General features: G+C 54.8%; 1 protein-coding gene across 5 annotated transcripts in view; it reads left to right on the forward strand.

Annotated features, from left to right (window-relative positions):
• The window catches only part of MYO7A (myosin VIIA), an 85,653-nt gene that overhangs the window by 24,032 nt on the left and 40,958 nt on the right, over positions 1-20,663 (forward strand). For 4 of the 5 annotated variants that reach the window (XM_050757455.1, XM_050757458.1, XM_050757456.1 and 1 more), the window contains 12 exons: positions 3,935-4,119; positions 4,689-4,810; positions 4,891-5,033; positions 5,287-5,400; positions 6,293-6,446; positions 7,463-7,539; positions 8,180-8,299; positions 8,990-9,132; positions 10,138-10,348; positions 10,871-11,006; positions 14,069-14,175; positions 19,157-19,294. In XM_050757455.1, the coding sequence (XP_050613412.1) occupies positions 3,935-4,119; positions 4,689-4,810; positions 4,891-5,033; positions 5,287-5,400; positions 6,293-6,446; positions 7,463-7,539; positions 8,180-8,299; positions 8,990-9,132; positions 10,138-10,348; positions 10,871-11,006; positions 14,069-14,175; positions 19,157-19,294 (1,650 nt within the window). Of the gene's footprint in view, positions 1-2,564; positions 2,583-3,934; positions 4,120-4,688; positions 4,811-4,890; positions 5,034-5,286; positions 5,401-6,292; positions 6,447-7,462; positions 7,540-8,179; positions 8,300-8,989; positions 9,133-10,137; positions 10,349-10,870; positions 11,007-14,068; positions 14,176-19,156; positions 19,295-20,663 lie in introns of all 5 variants that reach the window. The other variant, XM_050757457.1, reaches the window with a different exon arrangement.

The following is a 20,663-nucleotide window of genomic DNA, read 5'->3' on the forward strand; positions in this document are numbered from 1 at the left end:
CCAGAGGGCTCAGGGAGCAGTGCTAAGACCTTGGAGGACCAATGGGCACAGAAGCCCAGATAGGGCCAGGGTCTCATTGCCAGTGGTGGCCAGCCTCCTCTTCAGGAGACCCCAGCTGCTGGCTCTGCAGGTCCTGTGGGTGTGTTTCTGGTGTCTGGGGAAGCCCAGGTGGAGATGCCAGAGCTGGGGCTCTGGTGCCAGGGTTTCTCATTCACCCCACCCCACACACATCTGCTGTGTGACCTTGACAAGTCTCCCCACTTCCTGGAGGCTCGCTTCTCTCATCTGCGAAAGGGGAATATGACCACACCTCCCGAGGCCTTCTGAGGAGTAAAAGGGGTGATGGAGCAGGAGCTGCAAAGTCCTGAGCCCAAGAGGGCTTGCTCTTGCCCTGTTGCTGGAAAGAATCCTCCTCACCGAGGAAAGAGGACTCATTTCTTTTATTTGTTTTGTAGTAGTTAGGTAGATACATACATGCATACATACATATACAAAAAATTATTCATTTTTTCTGCACAGATGGTAGCATCCCTTCCACGCTGTTCTGTGGTTTTCCACTGGCCACATCCCGATTGCCCTTCCCGTCAACGTGGCTGGGGCTGCCTCAGTGCTGCTGACAGGCCTGTCCCCTCGCTACCTTCCCTGCAGGTTGCTGTGGCTGGCGGTGGACGCTGTTCACCCAGTACTTCCCCGCCCATTGATCTAGTTGCTCTTTCAGCCACTCAGCAAATGTTGCTGAGCATCTCCTATGTGCCATGCATGGTGACAGGCCCTGAGGGATGGAGGCCTTGAATGGGGACTGTAGAGGAATCAGCTGGGCATGCTGAAGGAGACCTGTGGCTATGATGATTGTACAGGAAGGTGCCTGGCTTCCTGGAGGAGGCGTCATCTCGGCTTGGAACTGAAGGATGAGAAGGAATTATCTGGGTGAAGGGGTAGGGGAAGTGTGTCCCTGGTCTGAGATGGCAGGGGTTGGAGTGTGGTGCTTTTAACTGAAAGTTTCATATGAATGGAGCCTCTTGGTTGTGGGTTGAGGTTGACGAGGGTGGCAGGGGCCAGGGCTTGGGGCTTTGTGGGCAGGAAGAGCATTTGGACTTTGTCCGGAGGCTGTGGGAAACCGCTGGAGGGTTTTCAGCAGGGATGATGTGGTTAGATGTTTTAAAAGCTGGCGCAGCTCTGAGTGGAGGATAGATTGTTGTGGGGGCGAGCGTGGAAGCCGGGAGCCCAGTGGGGAGGCACCTGCAGTGGGCTGCTGAGAAATGAGCGTGGCCTGGCCAGGGAGGCGGCATGCAGATGGAGAGTGGGAGTGGTGTGAGGGAGGGGTGTCCAGGGGCTCCCCAGGTTCCTGCCCTGGGCGAGGGATGTGGTGACGCTGTTGGTCAAGTTGGGAAGGCTGGAGAGAGCAGGGTTGGAGGGAACGGGGAGCTCTGGTCTGGACGTGCCAGTGGCATCAAGTAGGGATGTCAGGAGGCTCAGGGCTGAAGGGTTCATGCGCAGGAGGACCCTCTGGGCTGTGGGCAGGGTGGAGAAGGCCGTGGGTGCCATGGGTGGGAGAAGGCCTAGCCCCTGCCCTGGGCCAGCTACTCAGAGTGTCTCAGCATCCCCCATTTCCCTCTCTGGACTGCCCGTGCCCTGCACGTGGCCACGGAGCCTGCTCCCAGGGCCTCCCTCCACTGAGCTCTGACCACTTCCCGGAGGCTGGTCCATTAGGTCTGAAATGGCCTCTGCCTCCAGCCTGGGTGACTACCATTCATCCCCACAACTGCCGGGGTGACCTTTCAGCAGCAGACCTCCCAAATGTCACGCCCTTTCACGCCTCTGTGCTTGCTACCCGCGGGCGGGCCCCCTGGCTCTCCCTCCCCTACACCCCTACCTCATGAGATCTAGGTGCCTCCATCAGGGCCCTCACACCCCAGCCTCCCCGTGTGTCTCAGCAGAGGGTTGTTGAATGGCTGCATGGCATCAGCCTGTGCTGTGTGGGGATCATGGGCCAGATGGCTGAGCATCACATTATTAAGAAGAAATCAGGAAGAAAGTTTAGTTGGGCATTGTGACACATGCCTGGAATCCCAGCTACTCGAGAGGCTGAGGCAGGAGAATCTCTTGAACCCAGAAGATGGAGGTTGCAGTGAGCTGAGATTGAGCCACTGCACCCAGCTTGGGCGACAGAGTGAGACTCTGCCTCAAAAGAGAGAAAGGAAGGTGGCGTTTATGTACCAGGCAACTGGCAAAATTATGTCTTTTCCCTTTAGTCTTTACAACAGCCAAGGGAAGTGGGTGTTAACCTCCCCTTTTACAAATGAGCAAACTGAGGTTTGCCAAAGGGACGTTCTTTGGGGCTGGTTCCTAGTCTGATGCAGGTTTCCACCAGAATCTAGCCAGCTCCCACGGCTGGGCAGGGCCGAGCTGTAGGGGACCGTGCCTGAGGGGTCCAAGGGCAGGGCCTGATCTGAGAATTCAGCAGCCCTGGGCCGTGTGGGTGCCATTCGTGGAAAATGCTCTTATAGCCCCTGTTCCCCACTGACCAGCTTCCTTTTCTTCTGCTCTGCACTTTGCAACCTCAGACCAACTGCGGAGGGCGGGTGAGTGTGGCACAGAAAGCCGGCTCCAGCTGGTGTCTTATTTGGTTGCCTGCTTGGCCTGGCTGCTCCCCTCCAGCCTCCCACCCCCACCCCACCCTAGCTCTTCCTGCTTGGCTCTCGTGGCACGGTTAGTAGGTCAGCACAGTGAGGCTCAAGTGCTTCCCTCCATGGGCTGATTGGAGGAAGAGGCTTAGGTGGGAAAGGAAGGTCTTCCTGGGCCCAGAGAAGGGCAGTTTCTGGCCAGCTGTTCTGGTCCAGGACAGCCAAGGCCAGGACTGGAGGCTGGGTCTTGGCCCCACCTGGCCCCAGGGTGGGCGTTTCCCCCAGCATGCAGTGCCTGCAGCCAGGGAAGTCAGCTCTCTGCATGGCCATGGTAGGCTGAGGCTGCTGGGGCATAGCTGCGGTTCTGCTGTGATGCACTGAGCCCTGAATGGGAGGGGGAGGGTGGACTGTCACCTCCCCTGGACATCTTTCTTCAGCCTCTCCAGGCCCCAGATATCAATACATCCACTGCCAATTATGGTCTAGGCCTGCCTGACCTTTTCAAATTTGAGACATGGGGTGGGAGGAGGGAGAAGTAACCCTGAGTGCCTCACCCTGGTCTGGTGGCAGGAGGGCCAGGCTGTTGTCCCCTGTGGCAGGACCCCAAGCCCACAACAGGAAGCCTTGCCTACAGACAGCTGATCTTTGCACTAACAGAGGAGCCCAAGTAGAGAACCCCCTTAAGGCTATCTGAGGTGCACCTGGCCCCTGTGCCTACACTGCGCAGGATGACTGGAGGTGCTCTCTCCCCCAGAGCACAGCATCTCCCTTTGTCCTGGGGCAGTGCTACAGAGAGTGGGGCCCACCCAGCCCCCAAGCCACTTACCCCAGCTCCTTCAGCTCTTTATAGCTCATTTCTCACACCCCTCTCCCTCACCAACCTGGCCTCCCCCCGGACATGGTCCCGTTGATTAATTTCACTCCAAAAGCTTGGGATACAGGGCCTGAAGGCCATGGTGGGAGTCAGCATTTGCAGAGTACCTACTGTGTGCCATGAATTTTAAAAGATACCACCTCCTCTAATCTTCACAAGCAGTTATACTCATTTTTACAGATAAAGAGAAGGAAATCTAGGCGTAGAGACACCACCTACCTCTTCATCAAATGTCACTGAACACTAACTCCGAGCCAGACCCAGTGCTGGATGGATGGCCCTGCCCCAGCTCCTAAGGAGGCCCGATTCTGGCTCCAGGTCCACCCACACGACTCCAAAGCCAGGACTCTTCCCTCCAGAGCAGAGCCCAAAAGCTTTCTAGAGTCAGAGTCTCCCACACAGAGTCAGTGAGCTCCCCATCTCTTGATGCCCACAGACGTATACGGGCTCCATCCTGGTGGCCGTGAACCCCTACCAGCTGCTCTCCATCTACTCACCAGAGCACATCCGCCAGTATACCAACAAGAAGATTGGGGAGATGCCCCCCCACATCTTTGCCATTGCTGACAACTGCTACTTCAACATGAAACGCAATAGCCGTGACCAGTGCTGCATCATCAGGTGGGCGGCCCAGCACCTGTGTGGAGCTCCAGGCTTAGGACCTAGAGCTCCAGCTGTGGGTTCCTGCTGATACCTCTAGGGATTGCCCGTGCTATCGGAAATGCCATCAAGCTCCTCAGGAACCAGACCTATGTACTCTGTGCTGTGTAACAATGTAGAAAATCACCTCCCCTTTCTCAGGTATTATATCTCTACGCTACCAAAGCTCACGTTAGCTTTTGAGGCCAGCCTTGTTTACTGCTGGCTCCTGTTAAGTTGTGGTCAGTTGACATCTCAGGCTCCTATTTTCTTTTGGACAGAGGGTAAAAGACAGAGCATTGACTGCACATCTAATATGCGTTGTTCTCTATGGCAAGTACAGATGCAGGGGTGTTTGTGTCTGAATGAAGGTGAAGGAGAATGCGGTAGAGCACTGGGCCCTTGAGCCCTGCCCCAGCCCTGGAGGGTCCATATTGTCAGCCGGTATTACAGATGGGGGAGCTGGTGGATGGTGCAGCCTGGGCTGAGTTCCAGTTGGGTGGGGAGTCCCTGTAGGTTGTGACAGGTCCTGCCACTCCCTTCCTCTGCAGTGGGGAATCTGGGGCTGGGAAGACGGAGAGCACAAAGCTGATCCTGCAGTTCCTGGCAGCCATCAGTGGACAACACTCATGGATTGAGCAGCAGGTCTTGGAGGCCACCCCCATTCTGGAAGGTAGGGCCAGGGTTCCGAGGGTGGGACCAGGCAGTGGAGCGGGAGAGGGCTTTGCCAGTGACACCCTACTCACTCCACAGCATTCGGGAATGCCAAGACCATCCGCAACGATAACTCAAGCCGTTTCGGAAAGTACATCGACATCCACTTCAACAAGCGGGGCGCCATCGAGGGCGCCAAGATTGAGCAGTACCTGCTGGAGAAGTCGCGCGTCTGTCGCCAGGTGGGCCTGAGCCCCAGGGATGCAGGAATAGACCCAGGTCCCTGGCCTCAGGGGTCTGTGTGGCCCTGATGCTCCCCTACCTGCCCGTATTGCTGCCTGCTTGCCTCTGTGCTGGAAACCCCACCATGAAACCCACCGATGGGCTTCTCCACAAGCCGTTTGTTAAAATAGTAGACCATCATCCCAGGCTAGATCCTGATGGCCTCCTCCAGCCCGCCTCCCCTGGCCCCCAACACTGTGCCCACATTTTCAGGCCCCAGATGAAAGGAACTACCACGTGTTCTACTGCATGCTGGAGGGCATGAGTGAAGATCAGAAGAAGAAGCTGGGCTTGGGCCAGGCCTCTGACTACAACTATTTGGCCATGGTGAGGCGCAGGCGGGCACCTGGCTAGGGGGGCATCCACCCTAGGATTGCAGGGAGCTGGCTGCTGCAGACTCAGCCTTGAGGTCTCACTGGTCACAGGGCTCAGGTGCCAGCTTCTTGCTGGCTTGTCTGGACACCAAGGAGAAGTGGGCCCCTGGCCATTGCTGCCACCAAGCAAAGGGTGGGGGACCTTGGGGCATGCACATGGCAGGCTGGCTTGGGGAGCACCACTCCTTTAGCCTTGGGGAGAGCCCATGTCTGGTTGCCTGGGCTGGGCTGGGGTGGGCCAGGCCACATGGACGTACATGTGGGCTACGGCACCTGAAGCATATGCGTGTATGTGCATGTGTGTGTTGTAGGTGTGACAGGTGACCCTGGACACTTCCTGTAGCTGGCTGGTGCACACGTGCACGCACACACACACATCTTGTAGACACATAGAAAATGCGGTGTGCCCCCGTCGATGCCCTGCTTGTATGCAGTTACCTCTCTCCTCTGTCTCCACCAGGCAGTACCTGCCTAGGGGGTCAAATCCCTGATAGTGGGTATCCCTGGGGGGGCTACAGGAGCCTAGTAGGGCCTAAGTGCTGTGACTGCCAGGTGGGCAACAGGGGCTGGCCTGGCATCAGTGACCTGCCTGCTCTTCTTCATGGGAAGAAGGGGCACCAGCACCCCCAGGTGTGGAGAATGAGTTCCTGGGGAGCCCGGGCTTTCCAGAGCCTCCAGACTTTCTGGAGGAGTTGTGGTGCTCACCGGGTGAGGTCAGTGCCCAGGGCCCCAGGCTGGCCTGGCCTGTCAGGCAGAAAGGGCCTTTTGGGCAGGCAGCCAGGCACTGCCCCTCTAGGGGTACACTGACATCCTCCTGCACCCCACTCTCCCACCCTGCCCACCAGGGTAACTGCATAACCTGTGAGGGCCGGGTGGACAGCCAGGAGTACGCCAACATCCGTTCCGCCATGAAGGTGCTCATGTTCACTGACACCGAGAACTGGGAGATCTCGAAGCTCCTGGCCGCCATCCTGCACCTGGGCAACCTGCAGTATGAGGGTGAGGCTGCGCTGCCCTTGCCCTGCCCCACCCCTGCGCCAAGGGCAGTGCAGTGCCTTGCTGCCCACACGGTATTGGTGGCTCAGTTTCTGTCCCAACACATGCCCTCTTTGGGATGGAAGCTGGGAAGAATTCGCCTGTGGGTAGATTTGAACAGGTCTGCTAGCTTGAAATCAGCGTTGGGTGTAGTGTCGCTGTGCTGACAGTCCACCATGGAGAGGTACAGTTAAAGTATATTGGGAGTTGTCTATGGACCCTTTAAGACTCACTTCAAAGTTGGTTTCTTCTTTAAAGTCAGATGTCTTAGAGAGAGGGTTTATCTTTGAACTAATCATTGTAAGGTGTGAGTGACTGGATAGCCATCTTTGGAAAGGGAGAAGGCTAGGGAAGGGAACATGTTCACTCATCTAACATTCTTGGACACCCACTGTGTGCCAGGCTGGGAGGTGGTCCCCTGAGGCAGGTGGCGGGTCCCACTCTGCTCTTGCCTCTGGTTCCCAGCATGGTCCCCAGGCAGAGTAGGAGCCCCAGGAAATGTGTCCAGGGAATGAATAATCCCAGCACTAAGGAGATCACAGTCTAGTCATCTTGAAAGACTAAGAGACACAGGGAAATGTAAGCTGACAGAAGGAAGAGCTTGTGCAAAGGCCCTGAGAACAGAGCACATGTTGGGACGGGCAATCCAAAGTTTGTCTAACAGGAGCCAGGGTTGCTGCCAAGAGCCCTGGGAGTAGGGAGAGAGCTGCAACAACCAGTGTCTGTTCCTTGAATGCCAGGCATGGTGCCATGTGCGGGGCATACATGGTCCCTACCCTCATGGTGCCTGCAGTCTCATGGTGAGAACATTAATCAAATACACCTTGACCCGGGGAAGCATTTAGTCACAGTGCTGATGCCCTCCCTAGACAGGGCAGGACCCCGGCAGCAGGAGTGACAGCCTAGTCCTCTTAGGACAGTCCCCTTGCCCCTGTTGCCCACACTCCCTCCCCTGATGCTGTGCCCCTTACTGCTAACAGCCCGCACATTTGAAAATCTGGATGCCTGTGAGGTCCTCTTCTCGCCCTCGCTGGCCACAGCTGCATCCCTGCTTGAGGTCAGTGCCCAGCCTTTCTCCCCTCCACGACTTCTGTCTGTCTGAAGGGTTGAGTTCAAGCTCATTGGGGGCTGGGATGTGGGAACCACATTGCTGGGACCCTCTGGTTTGGAGAGTTCTGTTCAATATGGAGAAGCAACTGTATGCAGGTCCTGTGCTAGGCACAGGTCCTGGAGGAGCTGCCCTGGGGATGACGGGGCAGGTGGGGGCCCTGTGATGCCCTGGGCTATGTGACCCTGGGTGAGTCATCCCTGCCTTCTGGGCCTCAATCTCCACATCTGGGCAAAGGGCACTGGTGTCCATGGATCAAATGCATTGAGTCTGTCTGTCTTTTAGCAAACACTTACTAGGGTTGGAAAACGGGGATGAATAAAGCCAGAGTTAGGGATGGTCCTAGAAAGGACAGGTGACATGCTGGAGGGAGTTAAGCGGGGCTGTCAAGGAGACAGAAGTTCCTTCCAGGCAACACCAGGGCAGGTTTCCATGGCTGGGGAGAATTTGGCCGTGGGCCCTGGGGCTGGCGTGCTTAGTGGAGGCAGTGGTTTGGGCCAGGCCAGTGCTGGAAAGTGGAGGGGTCTGGTTGTGGGTGGAGGGAAGGGGCAGGCTGGATGGTGAGCACCGGGGGTGTTGCCTGCACCAGGTGAATCCCCCAGACCTGATGAGCTGCCTGACCAGTCGCACCCTCATCACCCGTGGGGAGACGGTGTCCACCCCACTGAGCAGGGAGCAGGCACTGGACGTACGCGACGCCTTCGTCAAGGTGGGCCGGAAGAGAGGGGCCGCTTGCTCGCCCTAACTCTCGGGAAGTTGGGCTGTTGATGGGCAGGTGCCAAGGAGTCCTGGGAGGCGGATAGACGTCTGGGTCGCCACCCCTGCCTGCCCCGGGGCCACAGTCGACCTTCCTCGAGTCCCAGGTGCCTGTGCTCCTCTGGTACCTTCCTAGCTCTGGCCACCCCAGGCCCTTGGCTTTTGGCCTGCTTTGATCAGCCATGCTGTTCCCAGCCCCGGGTTATTCTCTTTGGTCTTTCTGTAGAAGACACAGAAGAGCGGGGCTGGATCGGGTCCTGTTTCTACAGCCACACGTTTGCCATTCATGGAGCCTTCACCCACCACACCAGGCCCTGGGCTGTGTTCGGGGACCTCAGAGATAAACAGGGTTGGATAGAGAGATGAGAGCCCCAAGGAGGGCTCCTTCCCCGGCTGCAGGGTCAGGGAAGGCTTCTCAGAGAGGAGCTGTTATCTCAGCAGAGTCTTGAAGAATGTGTAGGAACTGTTCAAGCAGGAGAAGGGGGCTCCAGGCAGAGGGAACAGCTTAAGTAAAGGGTTGGGGGTTCCACATATCACTTTGTTCCACGCAAGGGCTGGAGCGAGGCCACGAAGGGTCCACGAGCCTGGCCTGTCCCCCAGGGAAGGGTGTGGCTGGTGCCAGTGGCTGATCGCTGCCTTTCAGGGGATCTACGGGCGGCTGTTCGTGTGGATTGTGGACAAGATCAACGCTGCAATTTACAAGCCTCCCTCCCAGGATGTGAAGAACTCTCGCAGGTCCATCGGCCTCCTGGACATCTTTGGGTTCGAGAACTTTGCTGTGAACAGGTACCGCATGGGGCTCTGCTCATGGGAATTTCCTTCCCCAATATGGACATAAGAAATAATCATGTCCCTCTCTTGTGAAGCACATTTAGTTGCCTCCTGATACACTCTGCCAGGCTGTTCCACCATCACGGTGGACCCTCTCCCCTTCTTTCTCATCCCCTTGTGTCCCTCACCTCCCCAAGGTCAGCTGAGCCTGGCTGGGGTTGCGAGGAGGCTGTACACATCCTGAACACTTGGGGAGGCAACCTCTGGTCTCCAGGCCCCGCTGGCCACTGCTGATCTGCCCAGATCCATGCTGCAAGGTGTCTCAAAGCAGGGAGGCCGGGCCTGAGCCACACTTGTGTTGGGGTCTCAGCCACCCTTGGGATTCTCTGCCTTTTAGGGGCTATGTGAGGGGCTGATGGGTGTGTCATGTACAGGTGGGTCCTGGAGCCCCACTTCCTGCTGGGAAGTCAGGACCTGGCAAGTCATGTCAGTTCCTGTGCTGTTTGGATGTCTCAAAGCCCTCCTCCAGCACCAAAACACCACACTCAACACACAGGGCTGTGTCCGTGGCTCGGCCTTGTCTGCAGCCGGGGCTGTTTCCCAAGCCTTGTCAGCCCCCTTCCCACCTCCCAAGGCCACTTTCAATATCCCTGTACGGCCCACCAGCCAGCGTCTGGGCTTTTTCTCTCCCAGGCAATCTGCCTGGGGTTTGGGTGCCCACGTGCCAATCCCCAGCCCTCCCCAGGGCTTGATCATGCAAGAGAAAGGGTCCTGAAAAGCCTTAACTCTCCTTCTGGCTCACGGAGTGACCCTGGACAAGTCCTTTGCCCTTGCTGGGCCTCCATGTCCTCCTCTGCACCTGGAGGGAGGTGGACTTGATAAACCCCCTTGCCTCAGAGTTTGGAGTCCACAATGGGAGCAGCTTGCTACAGGCCACGCTGCGGGTGGAGGCAGAGCCAGGCCCTGAACTGCAGGGTGGGGCCTGAACAACACCCTTACCCCATCCCTGTGCCCCTGTAGCTTCGAGCAGCTCTGCATCAACTTTGCCAATGAGCACCTGCAGCAGTTCTTTGTGAGACACGTGTTCAAGCTGGAGCAGGAGGAGTATGACCTGGAGAGCATCGACTGGCTGCACATCGAGTTCACCGACAACCAGGACGCCCTGGACATGATCGCCAACAAGCCCATGAATATCATCTCCCTCATCGATGAGGAGAGCAAGTTCCCCAAGGTGGGCCGGTCCTGCTGCCACCTCCCGGGGTCTTGGGCATGCACAGCTTCCTTCCCTGCTCTGAGCCACAGCTTTCCTCATCTGCAAAATAGGACTAATGATACCCACCCCTCAAGGTGGCTCTGGGGCCAATTCAAGTACAGTCATCTGCCATTTAGGAATCACCTACAGTCCACGGGGTCCTGGGCCAGGCCATGAAGATCCAAGCACGCAGTTGGCACAGAATGGGTGCTCAGGACACAGCATATATCTCAGAGCTGGGGAGGGGGAGATGGGATTGCACCCATGATTTTAGTCTTGGGAAATCAATTGTCTAAACTGGAATGCACTTTCAAAGTTGCGTAGTTCCAATTCATCCACTTAAGAGTTGGGGAAATGGGGGCCCAGAGAGCTCCTATGTGAGGTAGAAATAAAGGGAGGGGAAGCTCCTGAAGAAGAGACAGGGTACAAAGACATGGGCAGGGAGGGGAGTGGGGCCCATGGAGGAGAGGGTGGACTCACAGTTGCCCCTCCACTCCCCAGGGCACGGACACCACCATGTTACACAAGCTGAACTCCCAGCACAAGCTCAATGCGAACTACATTCCCCCCAAGAACAACCACGAGACCCAGTTTGGCATCAACCATTTTGCAGGTGTCGTCTACTATGAAACCCAAGGTACAGAGGGCTGCCAGCTGTCTGTTGCTCCCTGCCTGTAGCCCTGCCTTCCCCTTCTCCAGCCCAGGAATAAGATATCCGGAATTTTAAAGATTTTTAAAATTTGTGATTATATATATATATACACACACACACACTTGACTAAAATGGCCAAGTGTTGGATTCAGTGGCATTAAGTACTTCACAGTGCTGCACATCCAGTACTGCTAATTCCAGGGCTTTCTCGCCGCCCCAAACAGAGCCTCTGCATGCATGGAGCGATACCTCCTTTCCCAACCCCTAGTCCCCTGTAACCTGTGTTCTACTTCTGTCTGTGAGTTTGACTATTCTAGGTACCGCATATAAGTGGAATCATATGATATGGCTGTACATCATTTAATGTCATTTATGAGAATATGTCGTTAGGCAATTTGGTCATTGTCAATCATCGTAGAGTATAGTTACACACCTAAATGGTCCAGCCTACTACACAGCCAGATTATCTGGTATGGCCTATTGCCCTCAGGCTACAGACCTGTACAGCATGTTCTTGTACTAAATACTGTAGGCAGTTTTGACAGAATGGTAAGTATTTGTGCATTTAAACATAGAAAAGGTACAGTAAAAATACATCATTACCATCTTAGGCACCACTATTGTATCCGTAGTTGGCTGAAATGTCATTATGCGGTGAAGGCATGACTGTCCTTTTGTGTCTGGCTTGTTTCATTTAGCATAATGTCGTTAATTTTCAACCATGTTGTAGCATGTATCAATTGCCCTCATTTTCATGGCTGAATAGTATTTCATTGTGTGAATAAACATTTTGCTTATCCATTTATCTGCAAATGGACATTTGGGGTTGTTTCTACCTTTTGACTTTTGTGAACAGTGCTGCTCTGAACACTAGTGTGCAAATATGTATTCAAGTCCCTGCTTTCAATTCTTTTGAATGGGCTCAATGCTTGTTTGTACATTTAGGGAAACTGAGGCTCAGAATAAGGTGGGGGCTTGACTGTCCTTACCTGATACAACATAGCCCATTAGGCTCAAAGTCAGGCCTAGAACCGGCCCAGTTACCCGCTAAGACTCTCGGCAACAAGACCAAGCATGAGCTTTGAAGACCATGCATCTTCTTTTCCCCTGAGGACATGCAACTGGGTTCATGTTAAAGCTGGAAGTTAAGAAGAGTGGTCAGAACATGGGCTTATCTCACTTGGAATTCTTACAGGGTTTATCAAAAGACTGCAGACTTCCCTTGCCAATCCCTTCCCACCCACCCTGGTATAAAGGGCCAACCTCAAATTGGCATCAGTTATGGGCTGTATCTACCCTGAGCCCTGCCATACAGCCTCAAGGGATCTTACTCATAGTCAAAGGCCAATTAACCCATAAATATCTATACCTACTATGTACCACAAAAAATTAAAAATTAATTTTTTTTTTAAAAAGGCCAAAGACATTCAAACATGCTGTAACCCATCCGTTTCTTACTCCCTTGCTGAACTGGTCCAGAAGTCAGCAGTGTATCAGTGAGCCAGGGTGCAGTGGTAGAATCTGATGGCGGCTCAGGCTCCCTTAAAATACTGGACTGTGAGATTCAATCTTATTGTTGGAAGAAGGAAGCAGACATTAAGTTTGAAGGACTGTCGTGCAAACAAATTGGTCTTTCATTTGGAGTAATAGAGGATTGTATTTTTCCGTTCAGTTCAACCAGTATGCTCTTAGCATCTATTATGTACCAGGCTTCCTGATGTTGCTGAGGATACAGAAGTGATAATTGAGTAATCTCTATGCTGAGTTATAAAACCATAGAATGCTATGTCTGGAGGGAACATAAGGGTCATCTACCTTAATAGAATTGGAAACTGAAGCCCAGAAAGGGAAATGGCTTGCCTAAGGTTGTTAAACGAGACTAAATGACTGGAAAGAATTCTACCAGCATTTTCTAGTTCACAAAGAACCTATTCAATACAGCATCTTATTTATGCTGTGGATTTATGAAGTGGGCGGTATTAGGTGTTCTGAAGAGAAGCAAGCTTGTGGGCAGTGTCCTTCCCACCCAACAGTTAAGGAACCTGGAGTCCCAGAATGGGGGTCTTTCTAGGATCACATAGTGAGTCTGTCAGAGCTTTAATGAGAACCCAATTACATCCCACTGCAAGGCCCACCCTCCATTCCTGTATGTACCCTGCAACTCCCCCCTCCCCAGGTGCCAGGCGGGCAGCCTAGCGCTGGTTCTCTGTGCAGTCTGCCATTCATGGGCAGCCTTTGTCCTACTCTGTGCAGTGGCACTCCCCCTCAGTCATCTGCAGTCCCTGGACACCCTGTCTCTTGCCCCACTCTACCAACCCCCTCCCCATTAACCAGTTGCCGACTCCTTGGTCCCTGTGAGTGGCAGCCTTTTCTGGGGTCTGTGTGGTGCGGGAGAATCTCCCTAGGCTCCTGGGGGTCCTGGGTCCTGGGTCCTGGGTGCAGAGAATCTCCTTTGCACCGGCATCCTGGGTTCAAGTCTTAACTCTGCCCATGGCTTACTGGGTGATGTTAGACAACTCACTTAGCTTCTCTGAACATTGGTTTTCTCCCTTTGGGGGCAGAGGACGTAATCCCTACCTGTCCCACATAGAAGGATCTGTGAGGGGTCCTCGTAAAACATAACACACTGTCCAATCACAAGGTGGTTTTAATGAATTCCTTTAATATTAGCTTGTACCAGATCAACACACATTCTCTCCCAGGTCACACACTTACTTAACAAGGCCTTTTGATGTCTTAGTTCAAAAGACTCATGGTGGCTTTGGGGTGATTGGTCAGGAAGGAGGCCTGCTTTCTCCTGGAGACTGAGACCCCCTGCCCTTCTTGAACAGGTCTGGAAGAGGGGAGCTGTGTTGTTGGGGAGATGGCCCCTCACTTTCTCTGTGATCTTGGGCAAGTCTCTGTCCCCTCCAGGCCTCAGGGTCCCGCACCATGAAACGGATATGGTGGAACTAGTGGATTTTGACGTTCCTTCTGGCTCAGATGTTGTGGGTTTGGGGAGGTCCTCCCAGAGCTGGTGAGATGTGACTGTTGTTTGCTGCTCGCAGGCTTCCTGGAGAAGAACCGAGACACCCTGCATGGGGACATTATCCAACTGGTCCACTCCTCCAGGAACAAGTTCATCAAGCAGATATTCCAGGCTGACGTTGCCATGGTAAGCTGGGCGTGGTTTCCGTTGTTCGGGAAGGGCCCCCACAGGCCAGGCCTGGGTCTGAGGCCTGCCCTTGTCCAATAGCTTCATCTGAGCCCCCCTGGCCACATAATGGGTATGGAGCTTTGCTGTGGCTCCAGGAGGGGCCTGGAGGAGCCTCAAAGCTGTTCCCATCTGGTCCTCTTATTGTACTAATTGGGAGATGTGGCTGGGGTGCAAGGCCCAGAGAAGAGTCACCTGAGAGGTCACAGAGCAGAACTGGTCAGGGCTCGGTTTACTGTGGGGGTCCACCCCCTGGAACCCAGCTGCTAAAGGGAGCACAGGCAGAAAGAGCACGTCCAGCCTGAAGGATGTGGAGTGGGTGTGGATACTCAGAGAAGCTGGCAAAGAAGTCATGTCTGCAGATCCCATCAGACAGTGGGAAAACTGCCCCCTCCGCCTTTCCTTAGGCCCTAGGGTGAGGGTCTAATAGATTTTCTCCTGCAGGGTTGCATGCGTTTTTATTTCATATTTTCCTCCTGTCCTATGGTTACCTGGAGGGTGCATGGAAGGCCTCACAGGGAAGACAGCCCCCGCCCCCTCCATGCCTGTCCAGGTGCCTGGTGGTCCCCTGCCCTCAGGACCATCAAGACATCACAGAGCTTCCAGGACCCCAGCCCTCTCCCTGAGGGTCCCCCTCTCTCCGTGGTGGATTTTGAGTGGTTTTGTGACCCACCACGTTCTCCTTGCCCCTCCTCTCCCCATCTCACTCTGCACCGTGGTTCCTGTTGTAGTTTCTCTGTGGTTATTCATCGGGCACTCTGCGCCACTCAGCAGCTGCTGTGAAGGTAAAAGACCCCAGCGGCCTGGTGGGGCTTGGTCCCGAGCCCCCACGGTGCTGAGGCTCAGGGAAAGGGTTGGGCTTTTTCTCCTTTTTTTGGAGTGTGTTTTTGTGTGGAGTGGTTTGTGGAGTGATTTTTGTGTTTGGTTTTTGAGTTGTGTGTGCTGTAGGCATTTCTTTCTTCAAGGAGGAAACTGAGTCCTAGAAAAGGGGCAAGTCTTGCCTAGGGTCCTCTGGGAACCAGGGACAGAGCAGGGACTCGAACACAGGTCTCCTAAGGCCCCTTGGAGGCATCAATCCCTGGTCCTTCCACCAGGCCCTAGTGGGCGCCTACAGCCATGCCTTGGTCGGATGCTCAGATAACCTTGCAAGGCAGGAGGGACAGGTGGCATTTTCTGCATTTTGCAGATGAGAGACTGAGGCTGAGAGAGGGGATATGACTCATTCCAGGTCACAGCATTCTGACGGGGAGCTGGGACTAGGAGACACCATTCCCCGGACCTCCTTAGGCCTGAAACAGCAGCCCTGCTGTGTCCTGAGCTCTGGTTCAGGCTGTGGCTCCCATGGTGCTCTAGATCCCAAAGGTGCTGGGTACCCCTTAGCAACAGCATAGTGCTGTCAACCCCTTTGCCTCTTTTTCTCTCCTCAGACCTTCATTTCCTCTCTGCCAAATACTGACATCCTTCCACTTTGGCCTGGTGCTGAGTCCCTCTTCCTTCCTGCCTGCCTGGCAGAGTTCTGAAACACCACAGCACTTGCTGGTCAAGGGCCAAGTCCAGCTGTGATGAAGGCAGCTCTTCCAGGACATTGATTACCCCCTGATTAATGCCAAAGCCCAGTCATATATCCTGGGGCCCCAAGCCCAAGAGACGCCTGTTCACTCTATGCAGGTGGCCTCCTGCCTGAGAATTCCCAGCCCCTTTCACATCACGCTCTGGGGTCTTCCTCTCAGGTCCTTTCTGGGGAGGCTTTGGACTTTTCACTTCCACCTTTACCCCATCCCTATCTGCAGATTGTCACAGAAAACAGCAAATACCAGGAAGGACAGCCTTTCCCCTCAATGAAATAAAACCAAATCAGAAACCCAGTTGACTACCTATTGAGTGCCTACTACATGCCAGGCATTGTCATGGGTCTTGGGGACGTAGCAGTGAACAAAACAGAAAAGGTCTCTGTCCTTATGGAACTTAAGTTCCAGCAGAAGAGGGGATAGTTGGAAAGCCAAGGCCAGGTGCACTGGCTCACAACTGTAATTCCAGCACTTTGGTAGGCCGAGGTGGGCAGATTGCTTGAGCTCAGGAGTTCGAGACCAGCCTCGGCGAAATGGCAAAATCCTGTCTCTACAAAAAACATAAAATTAGCTAGGCACAGCGGCACACACTTGTAGTCCCAGCTACTCAGGAGGCTGAGGCAAGAGGCTTGAGCCTGGGAGGTCGAGGCTGCAGTGAGCCAAGATCGTGCCACTGTACTCCAGCCTGGGCGTCAGAGTGAGACCTTGTCTCAAAAATAATAGTAAATAGAAAGCCAATAAATAAGTAAAAGCTACAGTGTATCAGATGGTGAGATGCGGCATAGGGAAACATTAAGAAGGGAGGAATAAGGCGGTGGGGCTCTGTGATTTTCAATGGGGAGTTAGGAAAGGCCTGCCTGAGAAGCTGAGCAGGAGGTGAGGAAGAATGTGCCCAGCCACATTCCGGAGGAAGAGCTTTGCAGGGAGAGGGGACAGCAGGCACAGATGCCCTGAGGTGCTTTGCAAGCCTATGCCTGCAGCCCAGGTGCATCCCAGGCAGGGCGAGGAGGCTGGAGGGGTAGGAACAGGTGTTGTAAAGACCAGAGGCCCCTGGAACTAGCTCCTTTGGGGGCACTGTGGGTCCCTACAAGGACCTGTGCCTTCATGCGAGTGAATCAAGTTGCCAGTGGAGGGTTCTGGGTGGGGAAAGGACATGGTTTTGTTTTAGCAGCCTCACTTGGGCTGCTGTGTTGAGAGTGGAAGAGTCCCAGGCACTCGAAGCCCCAGCACCCAGAAGAGTCTCTGTCTGAAGGGCCTGTGCTGTAGGGTGGCCGTGCTGGTGAGGCAGGTGTGGCTCTTGGCTCTGCCACTCTTTCCTCTTCTCTAACTCCCCAGTTCCAGGGGAGGGTGGCCTGGAGTGTGGGGGATGGAAGCAAAGAGACTAGTTGGGGGGTTGCTGCAGGAATTTGAGAGCGACGCTGGTGGCTGGGACCAGGCTGACGGTGAAGGAAGTGGTAAGGGGTCAGGTTCTGGAGATATTTTGAAAGTAGAGCCTGTAAGATTTGCTAATATATTGAATGTGACAGAAGAGGCACTGTGGACAGTTGTTAGATGTTTGGCTGGAGCAACGGGAAGGTGGACAGTTTCTGTGAACCCATGGATGTCACTAGGAACCAGTTCAACAGCACTTCAGTAGATCAAAGTGTTGACTGTTACTTGTGTCAGGTAGGTCCTGGCCACGCAGCAATATAGAGGCAGACCCGTCCTGTCCTCATGGGGCTCTGAGCCCAGCTGGGAGGACGGGCAGAAAGCAGTAGTTTTATTGTGATGACCAAGACCAAAGAAGGGCATGCGTGTGCGTGTGTGTGCACGTGGTGGTACACGTGAGCTCCGTGTGTGTGTGTGTGTGCATGCTGAGGGGTGTGTGTGTTGTGTGTGTGCATGCGTATGTGTGTACTCATGTCAGGGGCCCTAACGCAGGCTGGGTACAGCCCAACTTGAATAGCTCCCCTCCAGTGACTGGGGTCACCCAGTGCTGCTGCTGGATCAAGTTGAGGACAATCCCGGGAGCCACAGATCTGACCACCACCCTACCACATTGCAAATACTCCGCAGCTTCCCTGGGCAAAATCCTAGCATATATTCCAAATACAACGCAATTGGAAAGCATTGCAGATTTCAGAATTGCAGGCACTGGCTCTTTCTCAGAAGGCCTCATCACAGTCTGGTGGCATATTTCCTAAATTGAGTATGAGCATAACACCTTTGTCCCCCCAAATACCTTACATATCTACATCTGCACCCCTGATTTTTGATGATACAGGATATCAGATGAAATAGTGACTCTAAAGATATTAAATCTTATAATATTAACCAAATGACGTTTAATAAAATAAAATACGAAATTCTCAACCAAATGAAAATTGCCAGGAAGACACTCATCAAGATGCTTTGGAAGAGAACCTGAGCTCTGTGTCCAGTTCCCATCAGTCCTGCCGTTTGGCTTCCTGTTTGTGGCTCAGGGCTTTACCTCATTCCACAGTATTCTCAGAGGGGACCCCAGTAGGGCAGGGAGGTGCATGGTGCTCGCTGGCTGCCAGGATCACCCAGGTAGTGGCTGGTGGAGCACAGAACCCCTGGCCGCGTCGGTGCCACAGTGCGGGGATGAGGGGGAAGTTGCTTGTGTGCCTTCTTAGGAGGATTAGCCAGGCCTGCCCCGCCCCTAGCCTGCTGCTGCCAGCTAAGCCTGGGAGGGGAGAGGTCACCAGCAGCTCCCGCCCCTCCTCCTCGCACTTGCCCACAGGTTCCCAGAAGGCGGCACCACCTTTCCAGGTTGCTGTTTACTGAAATATGCCCTGACCTCTGACCTTCATCACAGCCTGGTCAGATGGATAGATGGCATCACCTCCACTTAGGAGACTGAGGTTCTGCAACATTTAGTGACCTGCCTAAGGCCACACAGCTAGGAAGTGGTGGGCCAGGGCTTGAATCTAGGTTTGTCTAACCCCTGTCTCTAGAGACGACCTCAGGGTCCTGAGGTGACCAAGTCCGATTACTCTTTTATGCAGGGAAGGGAGGATGAGACTCAGAGAGGGGCTGCCCCTTGCTCAGAGTCATCCAGCGCACCAGGGGCAGGGGCAGGGGCAGGGGCAGGCTCCCGACTCCCAGTGCGGAGATCTTCCTGTAGGGTTCACTTCCCCCTGGCCCAGAGCTGGTTCCTTTGGAAGTCCTGGGAGGCTTCCTGGAGGGGTATCTGGGGTCCAGGCTCCAGCTCAGACGGTGAGGAGAGGCATTTTGCAGGAAAACTTCGAATACCGCCCTGTCCCTCAAACCCTGACCCACTGACCTCCCCTCACGCTTCCTACTGGGCGGCTACTGGGACACTGGATAGGGGCAGGCACAGCCCCTCCCATCTCTGCCGTCCGTCCCCCCAGGGCGCCGAGACCAGGAAGCGCTCGCCCACACTCAGCAGCCAGTTCAAGCGGTCGCTGGAGCTGCTGATGCGCACGCTGGGTGCCTGCCAGCCCTTCTTTGTGCGATGCATCAAGCCCAATGAGTTCAAGAAGCCCATGGTGAGCAGCCCTGGCCTGGGGTTGGCGGGTGGCAGCTAGGGTGATGTGGAGGAGCTCTGTCAAGAATAAGGTAGGGTGGGAGTGAAGGATGTGAGACTTTGTCCCTTTAGGGAATTGGGGGCACCCTGGGAGCTTACAAAACAAGGCCCCCTATTTACTGGAGGCAGCAGGTGCCTTGGAAAGAGCCTAGACTCTGCAGGGGGCTTGCGGCAGGTTCAGATCCTGCTTCTACCACTTACAAGTGGGTGACTGCAGACAAGGCAGTTTCTTCTCTTACGCCTCAGTTTCCTCATACATGGAAATGGGACTGACCATCCCTACCTCCTGAGACTATTCCATGCAATAATGCTTGCAGATGCCCGGCCCCAGCAAGTGCCCAGTGATTGGCAGCTGTGGTTCTTGCTAGGGATGCTTCTTTGAAAGTCCCCTTCTCCTTTGGCCCAGCTCAACCACCACCTTCTCCTGGAAGCCTCCCCCATCCCTCCATCTGGTTGGGATATTCTCATTCTTGACTTTTCTGAATAACATTTGTTGGGCCCTTTCTGTGTGCCCAGCATAGGCTGGATGGACAGGCCACAGCTTCCTTCAGCCTTCTCAAACAGCCCGTGAGAAAGAGACTGTGGCGGTCCCAGGTTAGAGATGTGGGACTGGGGGCTCAGGGAGGTTAAGGGGCTCAGGCTGGGGCCACCTCGCTGCGAGCCCTCTCCTTCCCCAGCACAGGCTCTGGGAGGGTTGTTTACCCAGAGGCCTGCAGGGAGGCGCAGGGGAAGCTGGGGCCTCGGGATCTGCGCAGGGAAGGAAGGCCGGGGAAAGTGGCCCGGAGAGAGAGGAAACAGGCTCCGGAAGCTGACAGGCTGCAAGACTGTCCCCTCCCGCTGCCTCCTGCCTGGAAAACATTCGCCGAAGTGGATGAGGCCTGACCCCTTTAGGACTCAGGTCTGCAGGGGCCTGAGGTTCGCAGAGGGCTCCAGTGAGCTCTCCCTGTAATGCAGGGGGTGTAGGGGACTGAGACCAGGGCAGTCAGGCACAGTCTCCCTGGCTCTGAAGTGGGACCCTTCCCTCAGGCCAGTCCTTAGCATTTGTGTACTGGGCCTTGGCAACGGCCTCCTCAAGGGTCTCCTGCCTCCCTCGCCTCCTGTCCTGCCTCCCCTGGACCCCAGTGACATTGTTCTCAAATGCAGACCTGGCCCAGTCTCTCCCTGCTCTAAACCTTCCCTGGCTTCCAGCATCCATAGATGAGGCCCTCACAGAGCCCCACAGCCTCACAGCCCAGCACCTGCCTTGTACTCTCTCCCCAGCCCCTCCACCAACCAAACCCCAGGGCCCTTTGAAAAATGTGCTGCTTCCTTAAGGCAGCTAGAACGTTGTC

This window comes from Macaca thibetana, chromosome 14, assembly GCF_024542745.1.
Source record: "Macaca thibetana thibetana isolate TM-01 chromosome 14, ASM2454274v1, whole genome shotgun sequence".
NCBI lineage: Eukaryota > Metazoa > Chordata > Mammalia > Primates > Cercopithecidae > Macaca > Macaca thibetana.